Below are 21661 nucleotides of genomic sequence, written 5' to 3'. Positions count from 1 at the left end.
CTCAAGGCTTGGGGTAGATAGCACCATATTGTCGAATTTATCACGTCAGCCTCCCATGAACTTGCATGGATGGCGACTTGCCCACTCTGAAAATACGTCGTGGTCATGGGGCAAGTTTGGTGGCTTCTTAGGGTCGGTCGTGGTATTGCTTAATTCGGGCTTTGCCGGGGATATCAAGAATATATATCGCGCTTGATACCGCTGTCCCATACATTATGCGCCCCCGTTGAAACGATGGCCTGAAGATCCCATAGTATATCGCAACTAGTAGTATACAGCTTAGCTACGTACCTTAAGTCAAAGTACCTATTGTGCTGACCGGCGTGAACATCTACAGAGCACCTCATTTCAAGGTTAATCATGCCATGAGCGACCCACCAGACCCGAGCAAATCCCTGTGCTAACCCCGATGCCCAATATTCGGGATCTAAGGCGCAACAGCATCTGTTGCGGATGACCGTCTCGACCTATAGCAGCAAATCAAGTGATACTACTCAGTGGGACGCGCTGCCAATGGCTCCATAAGAGAGGGCAACCATTTCTCTATGAGTGGAATGTCGTCCAAATCCCGAGGGTTGAGGTCCTCGATCATTCCAGTGGTCCTCAGCGTCTATCACGGCGATCTTTTCAAACGTCAGATTCGCACCTCTGCACCTCATCGCCCGTGCATGGATGCATGTCTTTACCTACATATACCGATAACTCAAGCCCCGACTAAGCTCTGGCCCTGGACATATTGGACGCTGCTCATTTTAAAGGCACATATAACCACGATGTCGTCAACAGTGCCAAGTCAAAATATAAACCCCAGACCCAAGGAGGCTGACGCCGTCGATGTCGAGCGACAGGGTACTCCGGTTCCGCAGCACTATGCGAAACCAAAGACACTGGGTGCGGGGGTACGTCTTCCCCTTCGATTCGTTTCAGTAGAGCATGTGCTTATATACATCTGAGCTCGGTAGTCTGCTCTAGCCCTCGGCGCGTTTGGCACAACACTCACAACGCTCTCGCTCGCCCTAATGGAATGGCGCGGCGTCACAACGACCAACGCCTTTGTCGCCAACTTCTTCTTCATTGCGGCTTTCGGTCTCGTCGTCACGGCGCAATGGGAACTGAGTATCGGCAATGGATTTGCGTATACAGTGTTTAGCGCCTTTGGTAATGAGTTCCCAAGATTGCAGGCTGGACTCAGACTGATACTTGGCTTCTTAGGCTTATTCTACGCCGGCTACGGCGCTCTCCTGACGCCCGCATTCGGAGTCGCAGAAGCCTACGGCGGAACTGACACGGCCGAGTACAACAACGCGGTCGGCTTCTTCATGATTCTCTGGACGGTCTTCGTGTTCACTTTCCTTATCGCGTCGCTACCAAGTAATATCGCGTACATACTGGTGTATCTCTTCGTCGATCTGGGGTTCTTGACAGTGGCCGCGAGTTACTTCGCCAAAGCAGACGGACACCCCGAATCAGCCGTGGCGCTGCAGAAGGCTGGCGGTGCATTCTGCTTTGTTGCGGGTCTGATTGGTTGGTATATTGTGTTCCACTTATTACTGCAGGATTCTTTGCTTGATCTACCACTGGGGGATACGAGTCGGTTCTTTGGCAAGAAGCATAAGGCGAAAGGAATATGATCGGCTCCAGAAGAATGGGCTGAACCATTCACTTAAGTTACAACGCATCAGTGACTGTAATCGGCATTTATACCCACGGGTAATCTGGATTACTTTATCTTCCTCCTAGGCACTCCACATAATTTTATGGCAAGCTGGACCTCTACATGTACGATTTTGAGTCGGACAAAGTCTTCTTGGTGTTAAATCTTTGAGCTCAATAGTTTGAAATGTCACTGCTGAAACAGAAACTAAACGTTGCTTTTGTTGACGGCTTTCAAAAAGGGTGCGGGGAATTGAAGATCGAAGATCATAGACCGCAGATCTACCACATCACATGCAAGGGTATATGTGGTGCGTATCACTCCATAAGCGACTTAGGGAATCCAGGTTAAGCCCGATCTGCGTCATTATTTGCGAGATGCGATTGTTCCCTTGCAGGCAGCTCTCGAGGTTATAGACAGACAGCATCTGCAGACGTACCTAGTCCGCCAACGCCTTTTCGCTCCACGGCCTAAAAGAGAGCGTATCGACGGTCTGGAGGATTTGCTCTTGTGGATAATGAAGGGCTCCATATAAAAGAGAAAGACCATCGCAACAATCACCCACCATGGCGACTTCCTTTCGCTCCCTCTTGGCTTTACTAGCCATCGCATCCACCGCGCTGGCCCAAACCGACTAGTCCGAATGGTGGCTCATACCCGACATCTGGGTCGGGCAAATCACCGCGACCAGGTCATTTTGCCTGCACCGCCGCGGCGAAATCAGGATAATCAACATACTGGAGAGGCCTGCGGAGGAGTGCGAGACGTTCTGGCAACCAGGAACCGGCGATGTCGTTACGCGTGGCGGAAACGGAGACGGAGATACTCTTTATCTGACGGTCAACCAGACTGCGCCTGACGTGTCCAGGCTTGTGCTTGTTAGCCAGACCCTACGGATGCATTACAATGGAGAGGGGCTAGCGCGGTACGCGAATCTGCGGGCATGTTTGCAAATGTATACCACAGGCTGACTAAATGTACATCGTGAGCAGCGCGACGATACCCCTGCCTACAATTCCCTGGCTCTGTTTGACCCACGCGCGCGGGATGGCGCGCCCCCTCTCTATGGGCCACTGCGGAGTGTTATTAAGGGTGAAGCGGGGCGTCTGGAACTATACTGAGTTCGTGGGTGAGATCTGGGATCCGGTTCGAGATGGGGATGTGCGTCACTGGACGTCGATGCTGGATCTTCGTCATGAATGAACGACGTCAAGGGTGGTTTGAAGCAAGTGTCGTTCGGCTGCTATCTGCGTTGGGAGGATTATATGGAGGTTGACGAGGAATGTTCTCTTCATCCCGTTGTGCTCACCTACCGCACTGCCTACTGGGATGTTATACCTGCCTACCGTCCCGGCAGTAGATCTTCATGGGAACCCCGATGGTATCTGCCTAACCTGCCTAGGTAGCTACTGGTCCATGGCCTTGGCGGAACTTCCTGTATAAGTCTTTCTAGCCAGTTTGGTCTCGGGGTTTGCCGGTATGTGACCCCGAAATGCCTGTGTATCTATCGGGAAACAAGAAAAGACAACTCCGATGGTGTATGTGACCGCTGGGTACTTATTGCTTCTTGCGGCGAGCAGCACGCATATGAGGAGATAATGCCATTATTTGGAGTCAGTCTGCGGGGTAGGTGTCCGGGGTATGGTAGGCCAGGGGACTAGCCCTGCAGGAAATAAAGATCCAACCTAGCTATTGTTAGTTTTAATTGGCAGGTAGACCATAAGCTTATTGTGGATACAGGGGGGCTCTTACCTACCTACTCTGGTACCCGGTGCCCGGTCCTTGGGACTTACTGCTAGCTTAGACAGGCCAGAACTTTACACTGCATTCCAGCGCCAATCTCCATGAGAACAGTAGTTCTCATAGTGGAAGATGGTAATGGTGGAGCCGGTCAGCCGTTGTGTGACGTGATCAGGGATTACATGTAGGTACTCCGTAGCTTGCGGAGGGATCGGGCTTACGTATTGTACTGTCAACTGCATGCGCAGACACCCCCTGATTATGGTGTGACAGTATGTGACCCAAGTTTAAGGATCTGCAATGGCCAACAGACAACCGTGCATGCGGTATGTGTTCTACAAGGATGATACCCTAGACTCGCAATGGCAAGCCAGCGCTGGATTACCATACCCTTAGCTGGTTTGAGGCGTGGTGTCAAGAACTCTGACCACATATTCGGCTACCATGGGAGGTAGAGCAACATTCGAGCTACGTGCCCTAGCCCTTGATTAACCTGCCATGGTAGGGCTCTAATACTGGTCCATGTGGTATTACTCCTTCCACGAATGTTCAGGACCTGACAAGTTCACATCCTCCTGCACAGGTATCTATCGCCATTGCATGGTGGCATTGTGTGCATTCCGCCATCCTGACTACCCTGGTCCCTAACATCCCCAGGCAACTTTCATTACCACCGTCAACTTAGTCGAACTCTTACAGAAATCCTATGGTTGGCTTTACTTTTCGGACAGATGAGGTGTTTTGCCTGGTCGGCGTTGAGCTTGCAGGTATCCAGCTAGCTGGGTGTGCCAACCTGTAAGAGGTCTCATAAGTTTACCAGCACCGCTTCAATCTCTCATCTTGATCGAGGGTTACTTGAATTTTCGCAGACGTCTTCAGAGTCTCACGCACTTTGGCGTGGGGTTGCATTTTTATCCAGATAGGATGATCTGCACTGCTTATGGCGTGGGTCGATAGGACATGCATTTCTGGCATTAGTATTGGAAATTTATACGATCCATATCATATACTGAGTAAGCACTAGATACCCCCGGGGCCCGCGTCCGCATAGTCCTTGATTCCTCAGTCGGGTCCTCGCGGCGATCTATCTTGCCAATCCATGGACAGGAACTTATCAATTTATCTTTTTAGCCTATGTACCATTTGCGAGTATGACGGCGAGCGAACCCCCTGAGCTGGTCAGCGAGATGCCCGAGCTGTACGAGGCCACCGCGTGCTGGTGTAATCCAAATGCGCTAGAGTATCAACGTAACCGAATAAGAGCGCTCCTGTCACCCGGGCCTGAATGCACCAGCGATCCGGGGAAGAATCTGGAACTGCAAGTAATTGATCCTCCGGGGTATCCCCTGCATTCTGGATGCACGGTGCACCTGAGCCACCTGTTCCATCAATACAAGGTGCAGGGTTCACGAGAGGTCGGGTGCCTCGTTGCTTTTTGTGATGAGCTGCGCGAGGGGCGCATCACCCAAGTCATATCACGTCATGGATAAGCACTCCTTGCATGGTCAAACTCTATCTCGAGCTCTGTCCCACGGTGACGTCTGTCTTTTGTGAAAATCGTGGCGGCATGTTGCAAGTTCTTCCGTCAGCCAGGACCTCAGCTCAGATAAATACCAGTACAATAACCTAGAATGGTAAATATTATTATCCTTCCCACGCAAAAGCCTCGTTTAGATTCTTCTGCTCTCACCTCACCTACTCACTGTTTTCTCAAGCTTTGAAAACTGTCTACCACGCCTACGTTGACACCGGCACCATGCACCTCTCACCCATCCAGCTAACCACAACCATCCTCGCTCTCACAACTCTCTCCAAAGCCCAGTACACTCGCTGGACCCCGCTCCCAGCCGACCTACACGGGAACATCACCGCCGACGTGGCGTCCGCCCCTAGCGGAACAACCTACTGCCTCTTCGGCGACGCGACCCTGGTCACACCAAACGCCACCAACGGCCTCACCTGCCAGGAGCTATACACCTCCGACGCCGGCGTCATTGCGGTCGAAACCGGCACTGACCAAGACCAGTTCCTGATCATCGAAGTATCAAGCGGTACATCGGGGCTCGAAGAGCTTGTTTTCAACGATGAAAATCCCGTTGATGCTGACGGGTTGGAGTGGAGGGGTGTGCCTGTGGTGAGTACCATACCAATACCTGCTGGCCAGCTGCAGTGGAGGAAGATGCAGGCTAATGTTGGTGCTGATGAACTGCTGCAGGACGAACAACGGAACGTCTACGAGTCTCTGGCTCTATTCGATACTGAAGATGACGACGCCGAGCCGGTTTATGGGCCATTTTGGTCGGTGAGCCTTGGTGGGGGCGATGCTGGGACCGTCTATGCGTATAATCAGTATATAATTGGGGCTAGCCAGGCCACTCTAGCGTTTACGGCGGAGTGAGGTGGCTTTGACAGTTTAGGTGTGGTATGCTATAGGTTCTGGCCAAGGCGCGGTGTAGGCGCTCTACAGTGCACTGCCACGGCCATGGGCACCCAATGAGACAGGGAGAGTGTGAAGATAGATAGTTCGACAGCTGGCATATCGTACAAGTTTTGGTATCCAATGAGTGTGATCGTAGCGTATGTGTACAGACCAAAGGGAAACGCTATTGCGACTCCCACTGCGGGCCAGCGAATACCATGAAGCCGAGAACGATAACTGGAGGCCGGTATGCAGAATAAGACAGAACTCAAGGTTGACTCGCAAAAGCCTCTTGCTGCTGTGTATCGTCTGGTCGGGCATTATCCCTTCTATATTATAGGTAGGGCACAAACACAAACACCATGCTTTCAATGATTCCTTCGAGGTCTGTGGAATCACAACAGTAAGAATCTGATCGAAGACAAGGACAGGCATCGTGGTATTGTCGTTAATGGCCACGAGGCATATACCGACAACATCAAGGGACATGATCCAACAACCCCAAAGCCCTGACACACGGCCAGTCCCTCGACCCCTCAATCGCAAGCAAATCCGCGACCAGCGCCTCATTCCTTTCCAAAACAACAACGTGTTCTCGTTGTTCCCTATCAACATCATACACAATGTGTGCCGTGACCCTCTCGCATTCCCCAAGGTCAAAGCTTACCCCCTCCATCGCCCCATCTGGTTCTGCATAGATCCTCTGCAGGAGAATTTTCAACGCCTCCTCCAGGATATCGGCACACATATTTGAACTCAAAAAGCCCTCCTCGACACCCCACTCCCGTGAAGCCTTGATCGCGCGACATCGCACTCCAAGATCTGGACATCGGACGCTCGAAAGAAACAGCGCGGGCACGATCTCGGACTGTGGTGTCAGCGTTAAACTGTCGCCGTTCATATCGACTTTCAAATTGCTCATGGCGTTCTCGGCTGCGCTGATTATTTCAATTGAGTCTGGGGTGTATTCTACCGGCTGAGGCTGAGCTGCGCCTAGCAGTGCCGTCTTAACGGACAGGATTGAAATGAGGACCGACAGGCGCGTGAGCTCAGCGACACGGTGGGCTTTGCGCTCGGTGGGATTGCGCGGAGTTGGAAGGGAGGCGGATTCCAAGGGGGTCGACCCATACGTGGCCATGCAAAAGGCATCAAAGACAGCCAAGAACCGCGTGAAATATGTCAGAAGGAGATGTTGCTGCCGCTGGAGAGTCTTGTACATGGCCGCCTTCTCGGTGTCATCGGTGTGCATGCACTTTGAGACGAAGAGCCAGAGCGTGTGTTGAAGCGGATTGAGGACTTTGCGAGCGTGTTGGAGGCTGCTGAAGCACGATCCCTCTGCGTAGTCACCGAGATAAATCCCGTATGGCTGCTGAAAGACGAAGGACTGATCGACGGGGAGGGGCTCCTTGGTCCCGAAGAAGACGCTGCTCCCCTGGAGACTGAGAAATGACTCCACGACGGACTCGTCGAAGCTACTTGGGCCCGTAAGGTTAAGACCGCAAACATGCCGCTCGATCTCCATGCCGTTTAGGATCCGCAGTCCGCTTTGCACGTGTGTTATTGCGGTCGCAATGTTGCGGTGGAGCAGCTCGCACATTACAAACAATAAACAGCACACGAGAATAACTGTCTGCAGGTAAGGATCCTCGGACATTCGCCGTTTGTTAAGCAGCGCAAAAGACCGGCCTTTCTGTTCTAGCGCAAATAGATACCACTTCTCCTGTCTTTGCAGGGTCTTCCGGTGCGCGGGAGTAGGTTGGCTGGCAAGTCGTCGTCTCGCAATCTCGTGCCCCTGGTTCACGGCGCCCAATGCAACGACGGCATGGAAGACCGCTGGCTCGTTGTAGCACATTTGAAGAATGAGACGCTGCCAAACGGGTGAGTCGAAGAAGGCGACTAATTGCGGGACAGAGCGGTATTGGAAGAATGAGAGGCACCGGCTCTCGTCGGATGTGACCTTCCATTGGACCTTGGAGGAGATTGTTTGTTCGATGTTGACGAGGCTTGTATTGGCCTGGGCGGACAAAGTTGAGGGTGGTGATGACGACTTTTTAGGCCCGCGCGCTGGTGGGATGCGGCAGACCTCGTAGCCCTCGCAGACGCGTTTCGCGCTGGTGCAGTTTGTGCATGAGCCGGGTGTTTCATCACATTTTATTCTTCGAGCACTGCACATTGGCTTTAGCTACGAATGCTTGAGAAGGACTGCATGGTGTATGGTACAGACCGACAAGTCCGACAGCCTGTGCGCGATCGCTTCGTGAACCGTTTGACCCGGACATGTCCAACGGCAGATTCTGGAGATGAGCTCGCTTCGGTCAAGATTGGGGCCATTGTGATTAAGCTAAAAAAAAACGATGTTGGGCAGTCTTGGAGATTACAGGGCTGCCTCCTTGAATAAATAATAACTACCCCATCGCTCCGGACCCCAACGGCTTAGCCCACGGCGGAGACAAGCCTCAACATCGTGGGGCTGTGCCTGATTGCCAGATGCCACTGCAAACCAATGAGGGTTTCAAGAGAAAGCTACACTAAAGCTTGGTGTCTAGGGTGCCAAATTGTGCCGATTTAGCGTCGCCCTATAGGTACCCCCAGGAGCACACCGATACAACGCACCACGCGGCAGAGGCTCAGCTTAGCTTACTCCTCGATCTTCGCATATCCCGCAAATCTCCGAATCCCGATGCCCAAGGAGCTAGAGGAACCCCAAAGGAGTTGGAGGCTGGCTGAGTTCTGTACTGGAGGATGCTGGCCCTTGCTCTAACTAAGCCGGAGTAGGGATGGGGGCTAGGCCTACCCCAATATCTTTGGTCCACTCGCTGCACTTGGCACCTGAAATAGACGAAGGAGCCAATCATCCGTTATAACTCTAGCTTGGCTCTCCACATGGCTGGTGTATTTTTATGGCGCAGGCTGTCAATGCCATATATCCCGGAATTCCGCCCATCCGATGAGCATTTCCCTTTTTTTTTGTCCTACTACCAACATGTACCGGCGCACTGTACGTGGATATTCCCTTCGGTAGGCCTGGAAAGGGGGAACTCAGGTGATCCCGACAGAACGAAATCACATTGTCACCGATGAGCTGATGGCGGCTACTTCTTCTATGGGTCCAGCACCATGGTCTCCCCAGTCACTCAAGGCTTGCTCAGAAGCTCTTCATAGCAGCATCCCTGTTCGCCCACACCCGGTTAATAACACTTGTCCCAACACCAAGCGCCTCAAACCCATGAGGAACCCCAGGGTAAACGTGCAACTCGACTTCGACGCTAGCCGACGCGGCCCGCCCACCATACGCAATACACTCGTCGAGATATATATCCAGTCCACCAACGTCGACGTACATCGGCGCCACACCCTCTAAGCTCGATGCGCGTGCAGGCGCCGCATATGGCGAAACGTCATCCTTGCCGGCCTTATCGCCGAGGTAAGCATTGAAGGCAGTGGCGTTGTTATCCCAGTTCCAAAGCAAGAACGGTTCGAATGCAGCCTTGGTCACCACATTACGGTCTTCTAACACGGGATACAGCAAGATCTGCTTTGCTAGTGGTGGTGTCAACCCCTTATCACGCGCCATGAGTGCGACGCCCGCTGCAAGGCCTCCACCCGCACTCTCGCCCATGACTGCAATGCGCGAGATGTCGAGGCCGACCTCCGCCGCATGCTCGTATAGCCATGTCAATGCGGTGTACACATCGTTCACCGCAGCGGGGAACGGATGCTCTGGCGCGAGTCGGTAGTCCACCGTGAAAATCGGGACACCGGTCGCTTCGACGCGTGGCGCATAGATTTTCACCCAGTCTTTCGCAGAGCCCTGGATAAACCCGCTTCCATGCGCGTGGAGGATTGCGGGGCCCGGTGTTGAGGGTTGTTGTTTTGGTATGATGCCGTACACGGCGATGCTGTGGCCTTCAGCCGACGGGACCTGATATGTCGTCACTTCGACGGTAGGAATCTTGGGAAGAGCGGCCAGCGGAGCGACCATGCCTGCGATGACATCCCGGAGAGCATAAGGGTCACTCTTCGGCGGCGCTTTGAACGCTGCGTGTAGAGCGGATAGAGCCGGCCCAGCTGCGGCCGCGAACTCGGGGTCGTATCTCAGCGGCATTCTGGCGGTCTCGACGCGGACAAAGAAAGACAAGCTGCGGTCTTCTTACATACTTAAGGACCGCCTCTAGTATTTGTATCGCACCCCTACCGGTGATCGGTGAAGTCTAGCTTTCGCTGCTGCATAGGTAAGGGCAGGCTCACGGGCCCCTTGCTTACATGTGAGGCCTGAACGGTGAGCGAGCGGGCCAATAGGGCTGCGTCGTCTACGATTTCCATTCAAGCCACAACCACATTGCGGGGAAATGGGTGTCCTCGTGAGAGAACGCGGTACATGCCCCTCGCCGTGGAGAAAGGTGGCGGGGGTCTGTGCTACCAGTATCAGCCCATCACCGAATCCTGCTCAGGGTCACTATCGAGAATAACCGCTTACGCTTCACCGCCGCAGCGGCCTGAGGACGTACCCTACCGTGTGCTTGAATCGTCAGGTTTGTAGTAGCACCGGTTAATGGAGCCCCTGTAGATCTCTGCGGCCCGTCCTGGAAGGAGACCTACCTAGCTCTTGTGATAGGGGACTATAACCCTGCCCTGGGACCACCCTATCAGGTCATGGTGGACATTGTATTCAGGCGCAAAAGATACATGCAGAAGCATTCCGTGTTCTACATGGCTTCTGCCAAGTGTTTCGCGTCTGGTTACCCGGATGAATATCACTGCTGTTTTAATTCCTGAGTACATCCGAAGAGTCAGCAACCCATCATTATGCATTAAGACATGTGTGCCCCAGCCCCATTGCGGACATGTGCTGGCAACCGCAGCACTATTGTAACAAATAGTTCTCTTGCCTGGCTTACACGATAGAATTCAAACGCCTTTTATTTGCCAGAGACGTCTGGATACCCGACCGGCAAAGCAAGCTGTCGAAACCGTGACGGTGCTGATATAGGCGATTGGCATCGGCCCGCCTGTGCAACAAAGACCCAAGCATGACTGGGCAGCCGGTTCTGCAGCATGATGAGGACCCAGGGATCAAACCCGTATTCGGGTTATAGATTGCGGCCTCGGGCCTACCATGATGTTCTGTCCTACGGAACGAGCTTCGTGTGTGCAACGATCCATGGAAAGCTGTCAATAGCCTATTGGCGCCCGCCTAACAACCAGAGGTTCAGCAGCGCCGTCTGAACCTGTCATCCGCAAATATGAAGTCTCGTAGGCTCATACTGGCATTAGGGGACTGCTCGTATATAACCCCACTGCCAGATCGCCCACTTTTCCCAACGCCTCGGTGGCCAGACTGCGCGCTGTTCCGCAATACCTAGGGCACTCGACCGTCAACAAGCAAGCTATCAACCTCCAGAACATCCCGTCAGCATGTGGGGTCTCAAGCTCCCATCCAAGACGCCCATTGTCCTCGCCATCTTCGGCATCCAGCGGCTCACATCCAACAACGCAGAATCCCTCATCGAAACATTCGGCACCCTGATTACGCCCCATGCCTCATCTATCGAGAACCTGGAGCAAAACAACCCGATCGCAGCACGAGTGTGGCTCTCATACTGGCCCTCTCGAGCAGTCTTCGAGAAATGGTGGACCAGCGAGCCAGTCGCATCCTTCTGGTCCTCGCTCCCCGACGATGCTGGCGTATACCGCGAGATTATGACCGTCCCACCCGGTCGAACACAACATGGGACCAATGTATCAGGACGGCGCAATGGCATGGCGAAGCTCGGCGAGTTCGAGGATATAACCGAGAAATCGGGGTATTGGGGGTGTTATTACGATCGCATGGCGGAGGTCACACGGGATAAGAGGCATGAGTTTCGCTCATCAACGGAGACCCGACCGACCCGTTCTGTCTCTGCGTTAGCACCCACAGGGCAGACTCTACGCCGTCGCAGAGTCAAGCTCAACAACTTCCCCGACAATATCGCCTTCGTCGTTGAAGGGCAGGACCACGGTCTTATTCTGCCAGAGGAGAAGGAATACTGGATGGAGCACTTCAACCAACCTGTCAATACCTGGATAACAGATCTCGTCAATGCAGGACCGCCCGTCGGAATCCTAGACACACGCCTCTGCTACGATCCCACTGACGGACTTTACCGGTCACCCGATGCACAGCCCGCGGCGCTGAACTACAACCGCAAGATCCAGCTGTTCTACTTCCAAGACATGGAGGCCATGGAGAATATCGGGCGCAAGAACAAGGGGCATATCAAGCTGAGGCGAGCGTTCATGGAGGCTTATGGACCTGGTGGTCAGATGGGGGAGCTGCCCGGGAAATTGTGTATGTGGGTTGAGGCGAGTATACTGAAAGGTCAGGAGATTGAGGCCGAGTACGTCGGGTGTGTGGAGGGGACGGGGTTCATGGGTCTGGTTTGGGGGTAAGGCAAAGGAACACAGATATCGTAAGAAACACCCCTGTTGCTGGGATTTAAGATGAAAATATCAAGGCAGTATAATCAAAATTGAGTGGCTCTGTCAGCAGGTGTGGTGCAGTGTGCTCTGGCCAAGCGCTAATTGCAAGAGCATTATATGTATTTTGGCGGACGGACAGCTTTCGGCCATCACCACGAGTACCCGGGGTTTATGGCTCCGGGTCTTATATACTCAGTTCTCTGGCTGGGAGCAGCGCTGTTGACTTATGCCACACAGAGGCTGAGACATTGACTTATCCCTGATTCACCTTATCTTCACCTGAAAGTCAATACCTGCACGTTGCTTTTGCCAGCAGGATCTGGTCACGTGCAGAGGTTTCGTTTACAGACACGAGGCTGACTGTCTTGGCTATCCCCTCCCAAACACCACGCTTATCATGGCCTCATCATCAATTCTATCTAGGGGTTGCCTTCGGTACGAGAATTCACCCTGATCCGCGATTAACAGCCCGAAATCTGACCTTAGACAGGACAATCGTCGAGAATCCCGAGTATGCCTCATGGTTCTGGCAAACGCCCAGGGTCCAGTGCGTCCACATCAAGGCCCCTGCAGCGGGCGACGACGACGCCCGTCGTCAATATGTGGTGCTCAGTGATGGAATCAATTTTTTCTGGACGATGCTGTCCTCGACACTGTGCACCCGCCTCAGGAGTACGAGCGAAGACGTTGCCAAGGGATGCATTTGTCGGATTGAGCAGTGTACGGCGATGACTATCAGGAACAGGATGTGCGTGATGCAGTAACCTTATGCATCTTCTGCTAACTTTACGTTAGCGTCCTGGTTGTCACGTCGATGCACGTCGCGTCGGAGTTTGGGACCCTACCCAAGATCGGAAGGCCGGGGCGGCTAGATGTCGTGCTTCCACTGCTCGAGGAGCAAATCTGGTTTAAAAGTGGCCATGTATCTATATCTGCTGACGGGCACGCAGTGTCCAGACTTCCACCGGAGCTTCTGCACATGGTCCTGGAGCATTTGGACCAGGCCGACAGGCTTGCTCTTGCAATGACATCGAAAACGTTTCACGCGCTTGTGGGCCAATTTTGCCCGACGCAAGTCCACTTGACGGGTGGGAAATCAATTACCAAGTTCAAAGAGGCTGTGGGGCTCAATCCGGCTATCCGAAATGTTGTCAGAGGGTATTCAGCAAAGATAACCGGGCCAGACCATTTATTTGATGTCCCGATTGTGCAAGAGCTACCATTGCTTCGAGATTGCCGTATGCAGTTCGAGCACACATCTGCGGACTGCTGTGTGGCTATGCTGGCCGTAATGGAGAGACTGCTATCTGGCCAAACGAGCCCGTGCCTCAAGTCATGTACGTGACAATATCACCACCCTCACCACCCTCAGGTGCCTTGCGCCTCAGGTGCCTTGAAAAATAAACTAACGCCCAGCACCCGTGATAGTCGAACTTGTTCTCAACTCCAACAACGAAGTATCATGGATAGACGATGTACAAAGCCACATCCTCCAGACAATTTTCCTGGCCCCTGGCCCAGGCCCATCCATCAAGCATCTGACGGCTTGCTACCGTGCACATGAAGAGAGCCAGACATACAGCGATGCTCCAATATATGTCAGTTCGCTAAGTTTCTCACCATGGCGCTCGATACGGCCTATTGAAACAACAGATCTGCGAAGCTTGGACCTGCGGTGGGACGGGATGGAACTTGTCACCCTTCGTAATCTCCTTGAGCCTCATCGCGCGATGCATACTCTCACGCTGACATTTACCCCCCACTTCAACCACGCCCGTTACAGTCGTCCCACCCTTGACGCGGCGCTGAAGCCCGTCGCGGAAACCTTGCGCACCCTGCATGTTTGCGTCGCCGAGCCCACTCTCGTACACCACGCGGGCATACACTGGGGCTCGGGGGGTCTATCCGCCTTCAACGCCCTCCGCCATCTGCGCTTGCCAGCGTTGTCTGTCGACGACGTCTTATCCGGGAATGACACCACCAAGGCCAGTTCAAAAGAATGCACTAACATACCTGCACCGTGGCTGCCACCTTCCCTGGTGAGCATGTGCTTCAATACTGCGACCCTCGACGACGCCGATAAAGTCACGGACACACGCAGAGACAACCAGGATGTACCTAACGCCAACTCCGCGAGCGCCAAAGCAAAGTCGAGCTCCCGGCATCCACAATTTGTCGCCCCAGATGCCATAACCACATCGGCCCTGGGCTACATCGGCGCTTCATTGCGGACGGGTCTTCTCCCTAGTTTCCGCACTCTTGTATTTAATCCCGATAGCCACCAGCACACTCTCAACCCCTTGATACTGCGAACGAGCCCGCCGATACTCAGTTTGGAAACGGGGATGCGGCCGCTTATTGACCGAGGTGTCCGCGTTGTTGTTGAGTTTGAGACGTTCAACGATGTTTCGCTAGAGGTTCAGGTGCGGGAGACGTTGGGGGAGTCATCCTAGCAGTACCTAGTTGACATGTATTCCAGGACTGCGAGGTATTTTTTTTTTGGTTTGGCAGGGTTGAACAGTCCATATTGAATGGAGACTTTTCGGATTCAAGCTGGGTAGCATTCGATAGCCGCACTGTGCAGCAAGCAGCCACTGCACATGGTCTCTAGCTTTGACCGCTGTCAAGTAGGCTTTTCGGTAATCTCTTCCCCTTGCTCTATGTTGTGTTAGGAACCCTTCAATACCTAGGTACAAATAGTCGCTTTGCGGTACGATCGCGGACGCTGTAGTCTAAAGGGTGCAACTTTAAGTATATATCATTATTTCTTGTACTAACAATGGTCATGCAGCGAGTACGAGATCAGTGCTAGATCTTATCGTAGAAGGCGATGTACCCGAACAAGTTGCGAGAATGATAAAGGAATACATGTAACATTCAGCCAGGAGACTGGGATTTCGCACTGGCACTGGGCACCATGGGCCGGTCCGTCCCCCACACACTGAGCTCTGGCGGGCGTTTCTTGGGCAATTGCAATGTTCTGGAACGCCTGTACATGAGCTTAGAGGCTCAAATAAATACCCTGTGAGGAACACTGGTCTTTATGGCTCTAGCTGTGGTGTTGAGGCACCTAAAACAAGGGATCTGCATCGTGGGCATCGTTCGCATTCGGAATGAAACCGGCAATTGGATCGACCTCAAACACGAACGATGGATAGCTAGACTAGTTTTGCCAGACAACCATGTGGTAGAGGAGCTCGCACAGAGTATGCAGCACGTATGTCATGATCTGACTTGTCCACCGTGGTTTTCCCCGGACGTGGAGCCGTCGCTCTGTTGCGACAGTGTGTAGTTCGGTCTCAAGCAATCTGATACACGCGCTCAGGCGAACCGTGGCTCTTGGTCTTCCACCCTTTTTCATGGACCCTTGAAGTCCGCGGATATGCGAATTTTACCATGGATGCTTCCACCCCCTTTACCAGGGCTGCACTAGGAACCCATTATCGGCCCATGTCGAGTGAGCTGTGCCTAGCCGCTACGGATATGACAGGTTAATTTCTTCTCCTGAACATCGAGAATTGTCCGAGTATCTGTCAATGCGCGAGGTCTCTGCACAGCCTAAATAACCAAATGTTTCAGGGTGCACCCTCTCCCCTGTTTGGCATCAACATGACACGGCTTGGCAGGGCAGGGCGGGGCCTCGACCCCTGAAACAGCCCTAACACGGCAGCATGTCCGGCTTGGCCCATTCCAGCAGATTTATATAGATGAGGGAAGACTCCCCGGGCTGAGAAACCATCAGTGCAGGCACAGTCATTCTTTCGTTTTCTTCCTAAATGTCTCCTTCCACTAAGTACCGCTACGCCCTTGCGGCCCTCTTCACCACCGGAGCGCTGGCCGCTCCCGCGCCCCTGTTCTGGCCTCCCCAGTGGTCAGGCGGCCAGCCTGCGGATTTCGAGCAGGGCCAGGTCCAGACCCAGCCTGAAGTCTCGACCCACGCCCCGACCCAAGTCGCTACCCAAGCTCCAACCCAGGCCCCAACTACAGTTGCCACCACGAGCAGCGTCTCTACTGCTATCTTCGCCGCCTCAACCACGACTCCCATCGCCAGCGCAAGCTCCAGCGCCGTCCTTAGCACCGGCTCCTCTAACTCAAATGAGCCCAGCGAATTCACCGCAAACCCCTCCGTCGGCGGCGGCGGCACCACCTACACGGACTCTGCGCGCTTCCGCATCTACGGCGCGACCGGCACGGATGCAGACACAGCCCTGCAGATGCTCGAGTCCGCATACACCTGCTTCGTGACAGACCTGGGCTGGCGCTCGTCCGGTCTCTCCTACAACTCCGACTCCGACACCGCGGACACCTGGTACAAGGAGAACGTGTACAGCGTTTCCTCGCTCGACGGCAACGCCGCGGGCGTCATGGGCTCCGACATGACCGTCGGCTACAGCTACGTCAATGTCGTCGATACATTCCTGACCGACCCCTCCGTAACCGTCCACGAATACGGACACGCGCTCACCTACCACGTCCGCAACTGGGTGGACCAAACCTACACCGGCGCATGGTGGGAGCCGCTGGCGAACTGGTTCGCAGATACGTTCATGACGAGCGACCTCTGCGCGAGTGCACGCGAGAAGTACGGACAGAGCAAGGGGACCAGTGTCATCGAGCTCGCGAAAGTCATTGGCGACAGCTACCAGGTTATTGTCGATGGGTCCACGGACTCCGGAAACTACTACCAGTCCTGGCCGCTGCTGACGTACATGACCAACAACCCTGACAACTTCACCGGGCTCGGCACGGACTCGGTCCTCCAGCTAAACAAGCAGTATGAGGTCGGCAGCAATGAGACGCCCCTGCATACGCTGCAGCGGTTGATTGGGGATACGCCCATTGCCAGTGTGATTGGCCGCTACTGGGCGCATATGGCGTATGTGGATATCAGCGATGCGGCGAATGAGGTTTTCCTTGCGCAGCGGGAGACGCTGACGTACGGGAATCTGGAGTCTTCTGGCTCTGGTTCCTATAAGGTGAAGACTGCCCGTCAGCCGCAGTATTTTGGCGCCAACATTAACCCGCTTACCGTTGATGGGGCTGGAAGCGTCAGCGTCGAGGTTTCGTCTGATGCGGCGTTTATGGCAACCATGGCGATCCGCAGTACAAACTCGGGCGATGTGCGTTACGTCGATCTGGAGAATGGCAAGGGTGAGACTACGGTTGGGGAGAGCGAGGAGGCGAGCCTTGTCGTTGTCAACACGCCTGAGGAGCTCATCCAGTATAATCCCTTTGAGCTGAGCAGTGAGGTGCAGGTTGGGTTGGATTACTCAGTTACCATTACTGGGGCGAGCTTCTAGATGTTCTGCACTGTTGCCTTGGTACAAGGGCCGTCGTGATGGTTATTTGATGAATACCATAGTCCAAGGACATTCTTACTTCCTTGTTTATTCTCTTCAAAATCGTTATAGATCCATTTTCCTGAATATATATTTTCCACAGATGTTACCAGGGCACGAGCGAAGGTAGATGAATCATTGCCCACCATGAGAAGCAGGTATAGACATAGTCAGCTTAATCCGTTCCAATTATTGTATGTGAGCTGGAGACGTCGGGCAGCTGTAGTTGGCCCCGAACAGATAATCTTTAGGGACATGGCCCAGCCAACGACCCTTATACGCACTCCATTTCAATTCAAGCTGGACAGTAATTGACATGACCGGCCGGAACTTGAAAATTGCAGACCGGACGAGTATTCATCAATCATTTGGAGTTGGGTATTGGCGTGTTGTACGTATAAAGAGTCCCGGGGAGCGGAGATCTACCGAATTGTTGGTGTGGGCGAACGAAGATCCATCAATCGGCCCACTGCAAGAAAGACGCAAGGTACTAGCACAGCAAGCTATTCATTCTTCCGGTGATGCATAAGATGCACCGCGAGTGGCGTGGCAGTCTCTGGCTCCTTACTTAAAACTTGTATCGCATACCGAGTCATTCAGCACCCCATTTCTGCGATCATGCCGATCTGGATCTGCAATCGTGATAATCTGGTTCGGTCGAACGCTGAGCTTAGTACTCTCCATTGGTTCGTGAACAGGAATCAATGACGACACTTGGCAATCACGATGGACCCCGAGTACACATGCAGCCACCGGCGAGAACGACGGTATAAGTAGCCGGCAAGGCCCAGGGTGGGTTTGGACGACCTGCCGATCTACTCTTCGAACATGGCCATTATGTCCCCAAGCATCCCCAAGAACCTCTTCTCCGCTGCTGTTCTCTACGCCTCATATCTCACCTACCGCTGCCAGCAACCGCCCAACAAGAATCCCACCGCCGTTAAACAGACGAACGCCGATCCCTTCACCCGTAGCAAGGTACGTCTCCGCTGCATAGTCCAAGTTGGAAGAGACGATGCTAACTGTAGGGATCGAAAAGTTCACCCTCCTAATCGCCTACCATGGTCACCTATTCCTCCTCCTCGGCGCCATCCATGCCCTTCTCCGCTCCTCCCTCCGAAAGCCCAAGCATCCATGTGTCCCGCAACGCAAAATCTCAACACATCTCTCTTCACTTGGTCCACGGAGTCAACTCTCCTCCCGATGCTCACCATTGGCGGCGCAACACTGCGACTGCTCTCGTTCGCTCAGCTCGCCAAGAATTTCACTTTCGCCGTCGCCCGCCCCTCCAGCTTGATCACGTCCGGTGTATACGCGTACATCCAGCACCCTGGATACACCGGTGGAGTTTGCGCGCTGGTCGGATTCTCAGGGCTGGTCTTGCGGACGGGTGGTGTGTTCGCCTGCTGGCCAGGTCTGTGGGCTTCGGCGTTCGTGTATGCGAATTACATCTTCGTTGCGGGCTTTGTGCTTTGGGTTGTGACTGTGCGTGTGCCGCATGAGGAGGACATGTTAAAGGGTGCCTTTGGCAAAGAGTGGGAGGTCTACCATGCCAGGACAGCGAGGTTTATCCCATGGTTGCTCTAGGTGATGGGGATTTTACCTAGGGCTAAAGGCCAATGTTCCACACAGTTTCAAGGCATTTAAATAACAGAGATTGGTACAGCCACCGCTGCAGACACCAATTGCAGATCTGTGGTCCAGCGCAACCATAAACCTTTTTGAGCCTGGAACGTTCAAAGTCGCGTGAAATCTCATGGTCATTGTCCCGCAGTGAATCGACGAACCGCGTTACCATCAACAGGACAGACTAGGATGAAGCGCCATGGCCATCATAGTACCATAATGCCAGGGTAGGTATGCTAGGCAAAGCGCTAGACGCATCTCCCCCACTTACGCGACAGTCTCCCGATACAGGCGCCGGCCAGCCGGCATCATTAATAGAAATGTGGAATAGTATGTTAACGCGAGGTTACTTCCTTTTTGGAGTGGCCTGAGTGGGCATTTATTGCTGATATATGGTGGACAAAGAGGGAGATTCCAAGTTGATTTGACGAACGGACTCGTTGTTCCCGCGAGATCACTGTGGTACCGTCCAATGAATATGCAGTTTAGTTCTTGCTCAGGTTCATTTCTATCACGCGTCCGTTCTGCAGAACGCTTGAGCGGTGCGTACTTGAATACTATTGTATCCTGGTTTAGTTGAGTCCTGCTCTACGACGGACCCATTGAAAAACTCCCGCGATGGACGAGAATATACGCTACTTTCAAATGAAAACAAATACCGTGATCGCAGTATCTACTTTGTTCTCCCAACTTTAGGTCGTCGGGTCAGCAACGCTCATTCCAAAGCTTTTCTGGATGCGTACATTGAGAACGCACACACGAAGAAGTCGATCACGGCGTGGAGTGTGGTGGACACAGGGAACCAGCCTATGCCCTGTCAGCTAGGATAAGGACCGATCAGCCCCGTGCCGGGGTGTTGCGTGAGGCAATAGGGGTCCGCTTCGGCGGGTTATGTTTTGCTTTGGAAAGCCTACGGTTGTCTTAGTGTTATTGGCCGTGTCATCCTTGCGGCTGACGAGTCACTCGGAACCAATTCATTTACCGATTATTTTGGTCTTGGCAATGATAGCTGCATTCTACGCGTTGCCTGATGGGAGGGGCTGGGGAACTTCCTAAGTATTAGGTACCATAGTGTGGAGGGGGGTCGGCGAGACGGGTTTCGGGCCTCTGCTGGGGCGAGTGTTTATGGTGCAGGGGTGCACCTAGATAGTCCAGGAGGCCCGGGATTCCTCGGACACCTCGGGATAGGTAACAGTCTTGGGGAAGGGGTGGGGGGAGGATATGGCAATGACGAATCATGACACGCTTGCTGAATGGAGCTGGAGGTTTATGAGGATTACATGGTGTTTCCTCAATTGCTCATCGCATGTCTTTCACCTCATGTACACATGTAAGATGACGGTAGTTGGGGGCAATGCCTCGGGACCGGATCTGCACTGGATGTTGTAGTTGTTGCAGACTTGGCCAAACTTCATTCGGAATGTCCGGAACCTTGCACTGCGGTAACAGTCGGAGCCATAAGCAGGTTCCGGGTCTCACACGGAGGTACCAAGTGGTACCCCAGCACCAGTAGTTTATGCGATTTGCATGTAAGAAGGCGTGCTACCATAGAGAGCCGCGGAGCTTCGAATTTCCAGCCACTTCATCCAGACATCAGGCCCTTAAAAGACTATAAAGAGTGGAAAGACTGGCTGAGCTCAACTGAATTGCGCAAGAACAGTTTTTCTCACACTTTCCCGGCGCTCTCTCAACTTAGAATTCCTCCTGCAAACGAACCCAATACCTCACAAGACAGATACCTACCTCAACCTCACTACTACGATACCTATCACGATGCTTCTCCCACCTACCTGTCCAGCCCTCACCCTAGGCCTCGGGCTCGGCCTCAGCCTCCTCACCTCAACCCTAGCCCAAACCACCGGCACCCCCCTCCCATCTATCGGCGACGCCTACGTCGGCATCTCATCGGGCGAGTGTCTAGCCGCAAACGCCTCCCTCGTGACCCCCACCGACGACCGCTCTAACTGCGTTACCGTCAGTACCTTGGCCGACGGCAACATCGGCACCGGCGACGTCGACAAGGGCACAGAGCAGTATCTGGTCGTCGACGAAGGCACCGATCCCAGCACTGTCTCCTTCAGCGCCATCCCGCCAGGTCTGACATTGTACTACGATGAACAGTCTTCTGTATGTTTGGCTGCTGCTGTCCTTCTCTTCTGCATCATGTTTGGCTCTCAAGGTTGCTGACTGTGCTCTCTGACAGGGCGAGGGGTATTACCTTGGTCTCTTCCTCGGCACCGATAACGGTGGCGACATTGAAGCGACCTACGGACCCGATTGGGAGGTTGTGGCTGATGGGACGGCCGTCGCGCCTGTTGACGAGGGTGAGGAAGTTGAGGATCCGGTTCGTTTGGTGTTGGTTACGGTGTAGGAGTATGGATCATCACCTTATACTACGTTCTCCTGCGGCGGAACTGGGTT

General features: G+C 53.6%; 8 protein-coding genes across 8 annotated transcripts; 6 read left to right on the top strand and 2 right to left on the bottom strand.

Moving 5' to 3' along the window:
- Positions 1–773: 773 nt before the first annotated feature.
- BDW74DRAFT_175605 (uncharacterized protein) lies at positions 774–1631 on the top strand (the record flags this gene model as incomplete). The annotated part of the gene is made up of 3 exons (XM_073728383.1): positions 774–899; positions 963–1158; positions 1213–1631. The coding sequence occupies 3 exons, from the start codon at positions 774–776 to the stop codon at positions 1629–1631; spliced, it is 741 nt and encodes a 246-aa protein (XP_073586548.1).
- Positions 1632–5150: 3519 nt separating this feature from the next.
- Positions 5151–5792, top strand: BDW74DRAFT_175604 (uncharacterized protein; the record flags this gene model as incomplete). Its single annotated transcript, XM_073728382.1, has 1 exon — positions 5151–5792. The coding sequence occupies one exon, from the start codon at positions 5151–5153 to the stop codon at positions 5790–5792; it is 642 nt and encodes a 213-aa protein (XP_073586547.1).
- A 382-nt stretch (positions 5793–6174) lies between these two features.
- On the bottom strand, positions 6175–8229 carry BDW74DRAFT_189228 (Zn(II)2Cys6 transcription factor domain-containing protein). The gene is made up of 2 exons (XM_073731925.1): positions 8038–8229; positions 6175–7978 (listed from the first exon to the last, which is right to left on the bottom strand). Exons 1-2 carry the CDS (start codon positions 8142–8144, stop codon positions 6292–6294), a joined length of 1794 nt encoding a protein of 597 aa, XP_073586546.1. The 5' UTR covers positions 8145–8229; the 3' UTR covers positions 6175–6291.
- Positions 8230–8725: 496 nt separating this feature from the next.
- On the bottom strand, positions 8726–9918 carry BDW74DRAFT_189224 (alpha/beta hydrolase; the record flags this gene model as incomplete). The annotated part of the gene is made up of 1 exon (XM_073731924.1): positions 8726–9918. One exon carries the CDS (start codon positions 9916–9918, stop codon positions 8959–8961), a length of 960 nt encoding a protein of 319 aa, XP_073586545.1. The 3' UTR covers positions 8726–8958.
- Positions 9919–11228: 1310 nt separating this feature from the next.
- On the top strand, positions 11229–12245 carry BDW74DRAFT_189222 (phenylacetaldoxime dehydratase family protein; the record flags this gene model as incomplete). Its single annotated transcript, XM_073731923.1, has 1 exon — positions 11229–12245. The coding sequence occupies one exon, from the start codon at positions 11229–11231 to the stop codon at positions 12243–12245; it is 1017 nt and encodes a 338-aa protein (XP_073586544.1).
- Positions 12246–16051: 3806 nt separating this feature from the next.
- On the top strand, positions 16052–17575 carry BDW74DRAFT_175600 (uncharacterized protein; the record flags this gene model as incomplete). The annotated part of the gene is made up of 1 exon (XM_073728381.1): positions 16052–17575. The coding sequence occupies one exon, from the start codon at positions 16052–16054 to the stop codon at positions 17573–17575; it is 1524 nt and encodes a 507-aa protein (XP_073586543.1).
- Positions 17576–18451: 876 nt separating this feature from the next.
- Positions 18452–19201, top strand: BDW74DRAFT_175599 (methyltransferase family protein; the record flags this gene model as incomplete). Its single annotated transcript, XM_073728380.1, has 3 exons — positions 18452–18592; positions 18654–18752; positions 18803–19201. 3 exons carry the CDS (start codon positions 18452–18454, stop codon positions 19199–19201), a joined length of 639 nt encoding a protein of 212 aa, XP_073586542.1.
- A 1812-nt stretch (positions 19202–21013) lies between these two features.
- On the top strand, positions 21014–21611 carry BDW74DRAFT_175598 (uncharacterized protein; the record flags this gene model as incomplete). Its single annotated transcript, XM_073728379.1, has 2 exons — positions 21014–21367; positions 21444–21611. The coding sequence occupies 2 exons, from the start codon at positions 21014–21016 to the stop codon at positions 21609–21611; spliced, it is 522 nt and encodes a 173-aa protein (XP_073586541.1).
- Between the last annotated feature and the right edge of the window lie 50 nt (positions 21612–21661).

Source organism: Aspergillus multicolor (assembly GCF_047715735.1).
Source record: "Aspergillus multicolor strain CBS 133.54 unplaced genomic scaffold BDW74scaffold_5, whole genome shotgun sequence".
NCBI classification, from domain to species: Eukaryota; Fungi; Ascomycota; class Eurotiomycetes; order Eurotiales; family Aspergillaceae; genus Aspergillus; species Aspergillus multicolor.
This window is presented reverse-complemented; position numbering and strand designations above follow the sequence as displayed.